The sequence below is a fragment of the Eriocheir sinensis genome, chromosome 12, assembly GCF_024679095.1.
Source record: "Eriocheir sinensis breed Jianghai 21 chromosome 12, ASM2467909v1, whole genome shotgun sequence".
NCBI lineage: Eukaryota > Metazoa > Arthropoda > Malacostraca > Decapoda > Varunidae > Eriocheir > Eriocheir sinensis.
In genome coordinates, this window is record NC_066520.1 from 16,962,249 (window position 1) to 16,976,520 (window position 14,272).

Sequence of the window (14,272 nt, forward strand, 5' to 3'; positions counted from 1 at the left end):
TTTCTTGTCCTTGCCACCACCCGGAAGGTTACGGGGCGATGGGCAGCAGTGAGGAAGTGACTTTAAACCTCTCAACGCGTGTAAGCAGCGCGGAGTGCCTGGAGGCGAGCGAGGGGCCTCCCGCCTCACCGCTGGCCGGCACTTCCTTGCTGAGCGTCGCGTCCAATTCATTTTTCAGAGGAAGGATGGAAGCAAGGAGAGACATCAGAGGGGAAAGATGGCGGATGAAACATGATGAAAGTGGATGGAGGAGAAGGATCAGAAGGAGGAAAATAAGAAGGCAGGAAAAGACGATGATAAGGAGAATGAGGAAGAGGAGGAGGAATAGACTTAAACGGAAATCGAAGAGGAAGGATATCTCAGGAGGGAGGCTAAGGGGGAAGTAAAATTTGCAAGAAAGATAAAAATCCTGAGGCATTTATTACCCAGGCTGGCCAGAGCTTGTTAAGGCGACGAGGCGCGGACGAGGGAAACAAGAAGACAAACAAGAGCTTCCTGTGGCATGTTTTGGGGTGAGGCGAGACGGTGAGACGCGAGATCCTGCGGCAAAGACGAGGTGCATGTGTCCCTCCTCCCTCCGTGGGTCCGCGTGGATAATACTCCTCCCAGGGGCGCGCAGCAGGCGGGTTTAATTACAGGAATAATGAGCATGGCGAGGAATATGAAGGCAAGGTGGCGACAAGACAGGCACGACCGCAGACACATGCAGTGGTGGGCGTGATGACAGGCGGGAAGCAATGAGCGTTGTGAGGCATTACCTTGATGAACAGTGTTATTCACCAGGGCCTGATCACGGGCTGGACTCGTGATAACCAGCAAGTACCCTCCCAGGAGAGTATAACTTGGTAGTCAATCACTGGGTACTGCTGGAACCTTCACACACTACACTCGCCCATATCCTTTGCCCATCGAGTGACAATAACCGCTCCTTGTCAGCGGAAAACTCTTTCGGCTTGAGCGGTGCTTGAAGTTCAGCGTGGCAGGAGCGCGAGTTTGCTAACGTTCACATCTCTTGTCAACTTTCTGGAAAAAAAATCAGTCAGGCGTGCATGTAAAGTTTAACCTAATTTTTCCTTTGATTAGCATTGTAAAACGCTTAAAAAATCCAGACAATGGAGACAAATCGTGATGGGAATATTAAGTGTTTGATAAAAAGATCGTGGAAGGGATGGAGCGAGGTAGCAAGGCATTGAATATATAAAAACAAAACAATAAAAAATGAAGAAAAAAAATCAGTCTCAACATATCAGAAAGAATACTGAAATATAACCGAAACAGATTCAGGTTTGTTGCTAAAAAATATGTACCATGAAGGATCCATTTAGGTTTGACATTGCCTCGTCCGGCCTCAATTCTGTTCCACTTCAAGACGACTGTAATTTTAAGATCACTCATCCAAGTACGATTACCGAACTCAGTCGCTCATAACTTTTTTTTCGGAAGACCTAAAACCTAGTCAGCAAGATTCCATTCATCCCGCATCTTAAAACATGAAAACCAAATAAACATCGCAAAGGAGTTAAAGAAAAGTACACGTAATTGTCTTGCCCGTGAAGTGCCGGTGTGTGTTCCGCCCTCAGCCCTCGGAGGCGAAAACCCGACCCAGACTGAGACGACAAGGAAAGTGAGAGAGGCTGCGGCTGTGGCCCTAAACTTTTACCCTCGAGGGACGTGGACGCATTCAGGTGTTGGAAGAGGCGGCGGGCCAGGGCTGGGACAACGGAGGACGGCGAGCGGAGCAAGAGCGAGGGCGAGTGTTAACGTTTTTTGTTGTTTTATGTTTTATAGCTTGACGACAAAAGCACAGCGGCGTGGTTTGATGGCATCGTGAGGTGTAGGAAAAAAGTGAAGTTGATTGACTCTCTGACCTTTGACCTGAGTATAAGTGGAACAGTGAAAGTATATACGTAACAAATGGTCAAAGTTTTAACCATACCCGTCGACCACAAGGAGAGTACGCGTTCCAACGAAAAAACTGATATACAGAGCAATATCTAATATCACGATAAACACTCTCTCTCCGGTTTTACAATTCACATTAAATAAAAACGTCTATCCACTTGTACCTATATCTATACCTTTACTTACCTATTTGCCTATCTGTCTATCAATCTATCTCTCTATCTATCAATCAATCAATCAATCTTTTGACATCTTATTCTGTTTTCTTTTATCGGAGCAGCGTCCAGCAGGCTCTTTTGCTGCTTTTTATTTGTTTTATTGACCTTGCTGTAAAAAAATCAATCAATCAATCAATTTATATCTATCTACTCATCTACCTATCTAACTATCTGTTCATCTACTTACCTATCTATCTCTATATACGAGCATGTGGAGGTGGTAATAACGCTAATTACACTAACAACAATAACAACGCAAGGCAGCTGACGGAAAATAATGAGAACGTTCCCTTCCCCATCGACCTTCTGCTCCCCTCCTCCCCTCTCCCCCGTACTGACCTGTCTTTCTCCTCCTCTGTTTTTCTCATTATCCCCCTTCTTCACCCTCCTCCCACTTCCCTTCCCCCGTTGAGCGTTCATCAATCACAATACAATTTCTTTCGCATATTATTTTGCTGTGAGTGACGCCAGGCAGCTCGGTGGAGAGGGGGGAGTGGGAAGGGGGAGGTGCATCAAGGAACGAAGGGAGGAGGAGGGGAAGGGGAAAAGGGGAAGAGAAGGAAAGTACGAGGCTGGTGTGTTCAGATTGAGGGAAGAGAAAAGGAAGGGGGAGGTGGAGGGTGCATCAAGGAACGAAGGGAGGAAGAGGTGAAGGGGAAAAGAGGAAGAAAAGGGAAGTACGAGGCTGGTGTGTTCAGATTGAGGGGAGAGGAAAGAATGATATATGGAGGAAAGGATAATTAGTGAGAGGAGGAGAAGGAGGAGAAAGGAGAGGAAGAATGATAATGTAGAAAATGAGGAGATATATATAAAAAGACAAGAGAATGGAAAAAAAAAGTGCAGCTAAATAAGTTAACACAACAGCACTACAGGTCTTATAAGAGAGCTCCGGGTGATGATAGTTTAGTGGTGATCGGAGGGGTGTTACCAGATTTCAGGTGATTAAGATTTACCGAACGTTCTTTACAATGAAGCAGCGGAGTACAGCTTAGGCCCTACACGTGTGGCCTTGGTGAAGACGAAAAAAACCGTCGAGCCAGCAGGAAAACAGTCTTTTGTCAATCAATAAAGCTGAAAAAAAGCTTGAAAAAAAAATGCTATACGAGGGATAAAGTTTTTCACATTGATTGAATCACCACATAGAAGAGAAGAAGAGGAGGAGGAGGAGGAGGAGGAGGAGGAGGAGGAAAAGAAGGAGGAAAATGCAGAGAAAAAAACAAAAAAAAAACAGAAAAACACGACTATTGATACTACTACAAAACTACTACTACTACTACTACTACTACTACTACTACTACCACTACTACTACTACTACTACTACTACTACTACTACTACTACTACTACTACTACTGCTACTACTACTACTACTACTACTACTACTACTACTACTACTAAAGCTATTACCACTACTACTATCACTTACACAGCTACAATAACCCAGACAACTATAAAAAACAATAAAAGTGGTGACTGCATTTACTGAACAACAATATTTATTAACCTTTAGCAATTTGGAACAATTTTCACCGGACTTTGAACGCGATCATTACAAGGGTGAATCAATGGCAAGGGAGGAGGAGTAAGGGGTTGGGGGGTGGGGGGTTGCAGGCTTTGAGGGAGGGCCAAGCTTAATTAATTTATTTTTTGTTATTATTTTAATATTTTTTCGCGCCACAGTTTCTGCCTCGATGCCATAATCTGATAATCATCTGGGAATCATGGGATTAGGCGGAAGGTGCTTTCAGCCGATATCTGTGTGCGCGTGTGTGTGTGTGTGTGTGTGTGTGTGTGTGTGTGTGTGTGTGTGTGTGTGTGTGTGTGTGTGTGTGCGTGTGCGGGGCTTTGGTACTTCCAAATCTCAATGGAAATCGGATGTACCTTTGTGTGTGTGTGTGTGTGTGTGTGTGTGTGTGTGTGTGTGTGTGTGTGTGTGTGTGTGTGTGTGTGTGTGTGTGTGTGTGTGTGTGTGTGTGTGTGTGTGTGTGTGTGTGTGTGTGTGTGTGTGTGTGTGTGTGTGTGTGTGTGTGTGTGTGTGTGTGTGTGTGTGTGTGTATACGTTTACGGCAAGGGTACTACCAAATCTCAATAGAAAACGGATATACCTTTGTGTGTGTGTGCGTATTTTCTTCTGTGAATATATTTGTGTACGTCTGTGTGTGTCTAGTGAATGTTTTCTTCCTTCAGAGCCCCCGCCAGGTCTGGTGTGGGGCGGAAGCGGGGCGGGGCGGGGCAGCGGGGTGCAGCGGGACGACACAACAAGCAGAACAAGACTGAGCATCGTGGCATCAAGGGACAGCGCCCACACCACCGTCACCTGCTCCACCACAAACTCCTCCTCGCCCAGCCCCATCCACACAGTCTCCACCAAGATCAGGGTGAACCGTAAGTAAAATTTAAGCTCACGTTTACTGATAATTCTTGCCTCGCTTTGATATGTCAGTGAAAGAAGTATATGAAGAGCAGTGCATTTCAACAATTTTTTTCTTCCCCTGTTATTGTGATCCCAGGCTTAAAATCTAATACATTTTTATTCTATAGGTACAGATTGCTTGTGTATTGCTAGTTTAATTCCGGGGAGTTGTTTTCCTTTTGGTTTAACAGTTTTCCAAGTCTAAGTTGCACATTTTTCATAACCTGTGTCGATACAGGCAGCTGGGCGCAACGTAGAACACATTTTTATATTTTACAGCTTCCATACGTTTTATACTTATGGGCATAATAGTAACCAGTTAGGGTTCTCTTTGTCTATGCAATTATCTATATGTCTATCTATCTATCTATCTCTCATAAGCATTCGTTCTGCCTTGGTCTTAGTGCCGCCGCTCGCAGTGAGGCTGGAGGCGCCGGGGGAGTGGGTGAGCGCCGGCCAGCAGAGCGTCTTCAAGTGCAGAGTTGTGGGGTCGTCGCCCGAGCCCGTCGTTCAGTGGTGGCTCGGGGGACGGCAGCTCATTCCCAGCACTCCGTCTGTAAGTACCCATCCCCTTTATCCTCCCTTCTCAATCCTAGCATCCAGAAACTATACGTATAAACCATTAACCTCCCTTCATTTCCTATACAACAAATAACAGCACTTTCGAAACTCAAGCTATGGAGGAATCTCACTTTTTCCGTCTATTTATTCACGCAGCAAGACAGAGTACGTACCTTTGCCCTCCCGCTCCTTCTATTATTCACGCAATACCGACCGTACAGGCCCCCTACTTCCCATTACTTGAATTTCAAAACACCACGGAGCAAGTAAATCCCAAGTCTCCTGCTCCAGTCTTCTCCGGCTTAACCTCATCTGAACGCTTAACCCCAACCAGGCCACGGACTCAGACGCAATCAACTCCGGCCACTCACTCACTCACTCACTCACTCACTCCTTTCTTCCTTCATCTCTTGCCGCGTCTCAACACACGAAAATATTTGCTCAACCAGAGGAAAATACGGCGCTTAATTTCACTTCTCTCTGATAAAAGGAAAATATACTATGATTAATTTTCGTTGAAGATTCTCTCTCTCTCTCTCTCTCTCTCTCTCTCTCTCTCTCTCTCTCTCTCTCTCTCTCTCTCTCTCTCTCTCTCTCTCTCTCTCTCACTGGTTGGCTGCAGGAGAGGTGTGAAGGCCAAAGGAGGGCTCTTGACAAATGAGTTTCCCGCAGCCTTGACTGTTTAAGTTATATATCTCGCCCCCCAGTAAGCAGCGCCCGCCCCTTCCTCTCTCAGCCGATCCTGCGCACCTGTCTCTCCGCAGCGACCCCCGAACACCGCCGCCTCGAATAAGTTTTCCTCTTCCTCGGCTCAGCAACAGAACACTGAAATATTCAGTCACATTCTCGACTACTAGCACGCCACCTTTACGAGTTACGATATGTACAGTTGTTGCTGTTTCTGTTATTCCTCTTATTACTACCATTACTGATATATATATTTGTAGTACTACCGAAAGTACTACTACTTATTTTACTACTACTACTACTACTATTGTTACTACTACTACAAATAATAATAATAATAATAATAATAATAATAATAATAATAATAATAATAATAATAATAATAGAACAATGTAAACGTGGCTGGCTGTATCCGTAGATTTTACCGCATCGCTACCTAGGTAATCTTCCGCCCGTAACGCATTGTTCGTCGTGCAACCATTAGATTGTTGATGGAAATCTTGTTCAGAAACCTTCTGCTGATTAGAATGTTGTGCTAAATGTGGCAGAAGATTTATGTTGACTTTACATTGCAGAACTAAATGATAACTGTTTATAATACAGTGTCAGCCATAATTATCCATCCTTTATAAGAGGTGTGCTAAGGCAGATAATTTAGAAATGTATAGCATGTAGTTGACAGACAAACTCCATGGAGGACAGAATGGATCAAGACGGGCCTGACAAGCGCAGCCAAGGCGACAGAGGAGCACCTCATTTGAATAGAGCATCGTTGCAATAATAATATGCGTATATGTAAATGACCCAATCCCATTAAAACACAGAATCACGCGTGGGAGAGCACTTTGATGTACCTCCAACTTGAGGCTAATCCAGCTTCGCAATTCCCATTAATCCTCCGAAAAGAAAAGTTTGACACGAGGCCGGGTATTCATGAGCGCTTGAGCGACACTTTCCTCTGCTCATTCATGGAAACGAGGCGAGGGGAAGCTAGGCCATGGGCGTGGTCGGGGGCAATGACAAAGGCGTGGGCGTGGGTGTGGTTGAGGGTGAGTAGTGGGGAGTGTCTATTGTGTATGCGTATGCGTGACTGTTACTGCTTTCAGGATAATTAATAAGAGGGACACGGCAGCATAACGATGTGCTCATACAGCTTGGGAGAGACTAGAGGGAAGGAGTATTTTCAAACTGTGGCTGAATATGGCGTGTGTTATTCACCGTTAAGAAACCATACACGTCTACAGACATCTATATGGTACGAGTCACATATGTAGCGAATCACGTACACAGCGAGCAAGACACAGTGAGCCACTTAACATGAACCAGCTACACAGTCATAAACGTTAAGTGAGACAGGTAAAATAAACCGCCACATACACAGTGGTAAAAGTATAGCGAGTTAAGTAAATTAGCCACGTACACAATAATAAACGTGCAGGGAGTCACGTATTGCCACTCACGTACACAGTAAAAATAAAACATGCGTAGGAAGCAGGAACACAATATGCAGACCCAACAATAAGACGGTCTCCACCCAACCAAAGGCGAATACCTAATGTCAGTTTCCACCATGAAGAGCAACAAAGGCCTTTATAAATTCAGAAACACTAATGGAGCTCAGGTTCCTCCGGGGCTCGAGACTTTGCGCTTCTCATCACACGCTCCAACAGACTGTACACATCCGTAAACATATTCGACCCCGACGTCACCCGGAATATACCTACGCCGCCGTAGCAGCTGTCGAAACAGAGCACAAAGTTTGAAACCAGATCCAAGTCACGCTAGAGAGGTTTCGGAGTCTCAATCTGAACTGTGCCGGTAGAAGCATCGGTAACAGCTGATGGGATGGGGAGGAGGGAAGGAGACACGGAATGGTAGACTAACGGAGGGAGAGGTGACTGCCTCGTGTCGTTTTATAGTGTACAATTTATTTTACATTTTCTCTACCACACGTTTTTTTGGATAATAACAGAAATACTCACTATATACTGTTACTACGTAGAAGAAAACTAGCTACACGATACATATATGAAATTTCGTGATACCTAACTGCAAAAAAATATCAACCTTATACAAAGCAGTCATGGAGGAAACGAAATCAAATCCACCGGTGAGAGAGAAAACACCGCCCTTGAAGGTGCCAAGCAAATGTCGGACACCGCCGCGCGAGCAGGGAAAGTTTTGAAATGATGTGCTTGCGATGACAAAGCAAGACATAACATCGACTTCGGACTGAGCTTTTTAGACGAATATACATCTGTGTGTGTGTGTGTGTGTGTGTGTGTGTGTGTGTGTGTGTGTGTGTGTGTGTGTGTGTGTGTGTGTGTGTGTGTGTGTGTGTGTGTGTGTGTGTGTGTGTGCAGTGAACGAATGTTATGTGTTCAATTACCTGTTCTCCCTCCCCTCCACCCCCTTACCTGTTATACGACCTCTATCCTCCCCCCCCCCCCCCACCACAATAGAGTATACATGGCTAGTTGCTCACACGTATAAACAAACACGAGGACGGAAGAGCTACTCACTCGAACAAGCGCACGACTCGAATGAAACCGAGATTTATTATTATTAGTGTTCATCCCACTCGGCTGAAATTACATTCGAAATACAAATCTGGAGGCGAAATTAGGACAGCGAGCTCTACAGCGCTACACATATACATCCGAGTTGTATCACAGACAAACACAAACACATACACACACACACACACACACACACTCTCTCTCTCTCTCTCTCTCTTTGATGTCAGGTCTCCTCGCTTGACGCATAAATACAAAACAAACAAAAAACAACAAAAGCGGGGGAGCTCAACACCGTCACGGGCATCACCACACCCATCACCACGGTCCATCTCCACTATTCACTACCATCGTCTCCATCACCACCACTGCCCACACAAACCACCCATCACCATCCATTCAAACCCACATCACCACGAACCACTAACACCGCCATCACGCCACACAACACACCAACTAGAACCAGCACAACCATTAGAACCATTCCTAACACCACTACTACTAAGGTAAAGCAACCACTACAGTTTCTTCTGCTCTCACCACTGCTAAAACTACTACACAACCACCACTACCACCACCACTACCACTCTTAACACTACTGCTTCTTCAGGCACCGCAACCATCGCAAATCCTTCTCTCATCACTATGAAAACCATTGCCTACACCACCATATTTTCACACGCACCCAACACTCACTCTTCTGCCGGCGACGCGCAGTTTATACTATGAGATTATTATGTCAACAAGGCGCGGGGAAGTTCTGTGTCCCACGCCTCGTCCCGAAGGAGGTGCCGCGGGTTCTGTCCTCTTAAAGCAGAACACTGACGGAGCAGCGACGACTCCCGTTCAGAGGCGAGCACTCGGAGTTATAGAATACCTTTAGAATCATCCCAAGGTGTTCATTTATGTACCCCTCGCAGTCTTCAGGCTTGATTTTTCTTCACGTCGTCTCATCACACCGCAGTTTCGCCCCTTTATCCATCGTTCCATACTTCAGAGACAAATGAGTTGGCCCAACATGGAAAGTTTAGCTTCTTTTCCCAGCATCCAGTGACTCCTTCGGCCAAAACATCGTTCCATTAACTTTAAATAACATGCATTTTGACATTAATTCACATAGAGCTTTATTTTCATGAGCCACGATTCAATGAGAGGCGTTCAGGCACTCACTCCTGCAGCATCCACTTATTCACGCATCAATCAATCATTCCTTCAACATCTCCGCTTTTAGATCGTCTTCTGCATCGCATCACCCGCATCTCCACTTTCCAGCATCTCCATCCCATTAAGATAAGTTCAGTCAGCCCACCAGATATTGGCTACCTAAGCAACAAAAGCCTTTATAAAGACGCTGCCTCTTTGATAAACTACCTTTGGCAATATTCTCCGTTATTACCGCCGCCCCCACACCCTCGCAGCGACCACCTCCAAGGCCCTTTATTCCTCCGGCCGACCACTTCTAGCACGCATGAAAGACGGTGCGTCACTCATGAATGTAGAGAGAAAGGGAGAGAGGGAGAGACGAGATGGATAATAATAGGGACGTGTGAAGGAAAGAGAAGTAGAGAATTATTGAAAATAGAAATGGGGGACCGGCAGACCGTATTTAAGAGGAAAGGAGAATAGTAAAAGGAAAGAGGAAAGAACAAAGCGAGTATTGAAAAACATAGTGTTGAGAGAGGGGAGACCGAAAAGAACTTGAGCTTGGAGAGTTTGGGGAAGATATCTATGAAAATACACAATGGAGGAAAAGAGGGTGAGATAGAAAAACAAAAGGATAGAAGGGGACGAGGAAAATATGTGGATTAGGGAGGGAGGAGGAGGAAGAGACACAGGAGGGGAGACGGAAAGAAGACAAAGATAGTCGGAGGGAAAGAGAATCACAAAAATTTGGCACGAAGACCCATGAGGAAAAGCTTACTATCCATCTCTATACACTGTTTCTATTCATATCTTTGTCTTCTTCCTCTTACTATTCCTCTTCCTCTACCTCTCCACTTCCTCGATCATCTTCATCGCTACCCAATCATCTCTCTATTTTTTTTTTATCTCTACTTCTTTCTCCTTATCCTCCTTTCCCTCCTCAAGCTCCTCTTACTCTTTCCTCTCCTCCTATTCTAACTCTTTTTTTCTACTCCTCCTCCTCTTCTATCCACCTCTTATCATCTTCATCGTTACCAAATCATCTCTCCGCATCTTTTCATCTCCTCCATTTCTTTCTCCTTAACCTTCTTCTCCTCCTCCTCCTCCTCCTCCTCCTCCTCAACATCCTCTTACTCTCTTTTACTTTCCTCTTCTACCTCTTTTTTTCTTTCGGATAACAAAAATATATTTATAACCGAGATAAGAGGGAGAAATAGACGAAGAGTTATCAAGGATCAAGATAAAAAACGAGCCACTTCTTTTTTTTTTCGTGGGAGCAGAAGCCTTACCTTTGTCGGGATTAATTAAGCACCAAACGTGAGCCCGCGAACACGCCAGGTAAGCCACAAAAGGGGAACTGGGAGGTGAGGATGCATGGAAGGTGGAAAAAAGGTGACTTGATTTAAAGATTTTACGGTCCTATTCTTAAACATTTCGGTGCCCAAGTAGGCTACACATATTTGACAAGACTTTCGTAGGAGTTTTGAGCATTTCCAGGGGTATTTTTATTACCCAATTTGTAGTTTGGCCCTTCTTCTGTATCATGAACCTTATTAAAACCCGACTGATTTCCGTTTCGGCCTAAGCACATATATTTGACAAGGCTTTTGTAGGCGTTCTGAGCATTTCCATGGGTAGTTTTATGACCCTGGTGGTAGTCTGACCTTTCTTTTGTATCATCAACCTAAAAAAACACTAATTAGAACCCGACTGATCTCCTTTTCAGCCCAATCACACATATTTCACAATGCTTTCGTAGGCGTTATGAGCATTTCCATGGGTAGTTTTATGACCCTGGAGGTAGTCTGACCCTTCTTCTGTACAATGAATCTAAGAAAACATTTATTAGAAACCGACTGATCTCATTTTCGTCCTCTGGAAATAGTTGATGTGAGAGATGGAGGCGTCTAACAATACCAACCTTACTCTTACAAATTAGTTTAACGTGATTCGACTCTCCTTACACATTTTAATAACTTCAACATTAAGAGCATTTCGTATTCACCCGCAGCGTCAATTTACATAAGAAAAAAAAAATCATGAAGTGTAGGAGTCATGGAGCTACTGTTACCGAGAGGTCCGAGCTTCATCCCATTACGAGGGCGATGGTTCTTATCCGGAGTTAATGGCTTACCGGCTTAAAAATCTCTAATTACTACAATGCAAGAGGTAAGTCTGCCTTGGAGAATTCGCTTTGCGCACACACGAGAGAAAAATGAATAAACTAATTTGATCCGCCATTCTTCGGTCGGTTCGGGTCGGTTCGAAAGGATGGAATGGAGGGGATGAATGAATGAGGGAAGGAAGGAAGGAAGGAAAGAAGGAAGGAAGGCATCAGCCGTTCGGAAAGGAAGGAAGGATGGAAGGGAGGGGATGAATGAATGAGGGAAGGAAGATAGGAAGGAAGGAAGGAAGGCATCAGTCGTTCGGAAAGGAAGGAAGGAAGGAAAGGAAGGAAGGAATGAAGGAAGGAAGGAACGAAGGATGGACGATAGGGAGGAAATAAATGAAGGAGCGAAGGAAGAATTGAAGGAAAGGAAAAAATAATGAAAGGAGGGACCGAATGAAGGAATGAAGGTAGGAAGGAAGGAAGGCAGTGGGAGGGAATAAATAGAGTGAAGGAAGAACTGAAGGAAAGCAGGAACAGGAGGGAAGGGAATAAATGAAGGAGTGAATGAAGAAATGAAGGAAAGGAGAAAGGATGGAAGGCAGGGCATCGCTTACCTATACTCCTCCTCCTCGATCGCCTCAACTTTCCTCGTATCAGTCACGAACAAGACGCTTTGATTACATTTAAGTTCCTCCTTCTATTGGCAATCGCAAAATATTTTCAGCAAACGTTTTTCTTGCTTGCTTTTTCCCACCTCCGTTTTCCATTAAGCTAAACATTTTCTTTAAGTTTTACACTCGATGCATTTTCTTTTTACTTCTTGGTGATCACAAAGGCACAGTTTTTTTTTTTTGGTGTTTTGCATTCTATTCATTACGTGGTGGGTTCGACTTTGAGTTTTGATATAATTTCGCTTTCCCGGCTCTTTAAATGTCCGTGTGCCTTGAAGGGATAGACATATATATAGATGGAGAGCTTAACATACCTACACAGAGGGCACAGGGAACAGCTAACAGAACATCACAGAACGAGTCAAGGAAAATGCTAACCAAAACAAGTCTGACATTCACACCTGACGTTCGCAGAAAAGAAAATTACATACAGATAGTAAAAACAACAACAAGGAAGGGAAAGAGTCTTGTAAGCAGAACACCAGGAATTGAGGAAGCAGGAATTACAGGAAACAGATCAGCAGGAGGGAAAACACACGGCTGCAGGTGCGATGTAAACAGTTTAGCCGCAGGGAAATGAGAACAGAGAGGAAAAAGAACAGAAAACATAACTTACAAACATGACAACAGGAATCAAAATGAGGTAAAAAGAAACGCTACAGCAGATGGAAACTAATACGCGCAGGAGCGAATGATCAAATTACCCACAAAAGAATTAAAACACAAAAATAAAACAGAAAAAATAGGAACATTGCCACATGCCTGAAAAAAGCGATCAGACCAGAACAGGAAAGGAGAGAGGATCAGCAGATGGGAATGCAGGGAGGAGAGAGAGGAGAGGGAAACTGCAACACACGCACAAAAAAGACAGGAGTAGATTAGAAAGCGAAAGGGAAAGGGAGCAAGAGAAGCAGCAAATGAGTGAAGTAATGGAAGGTGAAGATGCGGGTTCAAGGCCGAGGGAGAGGTGTGGAAGGATGGAGAGAAAGAGGATAAAAAGGAGTGGAAAAAAAGCACTAGCGGAAGGATGGGGAAGAGCAGCCAGATGAAGCGTAGAAAGGAAGGATAGAAGGAAGGAAGGAGGGAGATGCGTATGAAAAGTATAAAAAGTAAGGAGAAAGAGAATAAAATAAAACAAAATAAAAAGTGGAGAAGTAAAAATAGCGGAAGGATTAGGAAGAGAATACAGATGAAGCGTCGATAGGAAGGATGGTAGGACGGAAGGAGGAGGATTGGTATGAAAAGTAGAAAAAGTAAGGAGAAAGAGAATAAAATAAAATAAAATAAAAAGAGGAAAGATAATTAGAAGTAGCGGTAGCGGAAGGAGGAAGAAGAGAAGACAAATGAAGCGTAGATAGGAAGGATGGTAGGACGGGAGGAAAGTGGGTAAGAAAAGAAGAAAGAGGAAGAGATAAAAAAGAAAAGGGGGAGTAAGTAAGGAGGAGGTAGTGAAGACAGAAAGAAATAAAGACTGATGAACCGTAGAAAGCAAGGATCGAGGGAAGGAAGGAGAGTAACGAGCATGAAAAGAAGAAACAGTAAAATTGAAAAAGAGAAGGGGAAGTAAGGAAGGAGACAATAAAGAAAGGTTGGACACATGAACGAATAAATTAATAAGCCAATGACTAAATAAATTACATGAAAATTATAGTGTATTGATGAATGAGTTAATGAATTATTGAAGCAAGCAAATAGATGAGGAAATTTAAGGAGAATCAGGAAAGGGGGAAGGAGGAATGTAAGGTAGGAATTAACAAACGTAGGAAGGAAGGATGGAAGGAAGGAAGGAAGGAAGGAAGGAAGGAAGGAAAGAGGGAATAAAATAAGGAAGCAACAATAGAAATGAATGAGATGCAATAATTAAAGAGAAAAGCAACACTGGAAAGGGAAAGAGGAAGAATGGAAGGAAGCAAGAATGAAGAAACGAAGGAATTAAAAAAAAGAACGAAAGAAGGAAGAAACAATAGAAGTGAATGAAATGCAATAATTAAAGAGAAAAGCAACACTGGAAAGGGAAAGAGGAAGAATGGAAGGAAGCAAGAATGAAGAAAC

The 14,272-nt window shown here is 44.0% G+C and overlaps 1 protein-coding gene across 1 annotated transcript in view; it reads left to right on the forward strand.

The window, feature by feature from the left end:
• LOC126997508 (uncharacterized) overlaps positions 1–14,272 on the forward strand; it is a 219,800-nt gene that overhangs the window by 131,466 nt on the left and 74,062 nt on the right. Inside the window, exons 6-7 of the mRNA XM_050858631.1 lie at positions 4,307–4,504; positions 4,937–5,088. Of these exons, the coding sequence (XP_050714588.1) occupies positions 4,307–4,504; positions 4,937–5,088 (350 nt within the window). The remainder of the gene's footprint in view (positions 1–4,306; positions 4,505–4,936; positions 5,089–14,272) is intronic.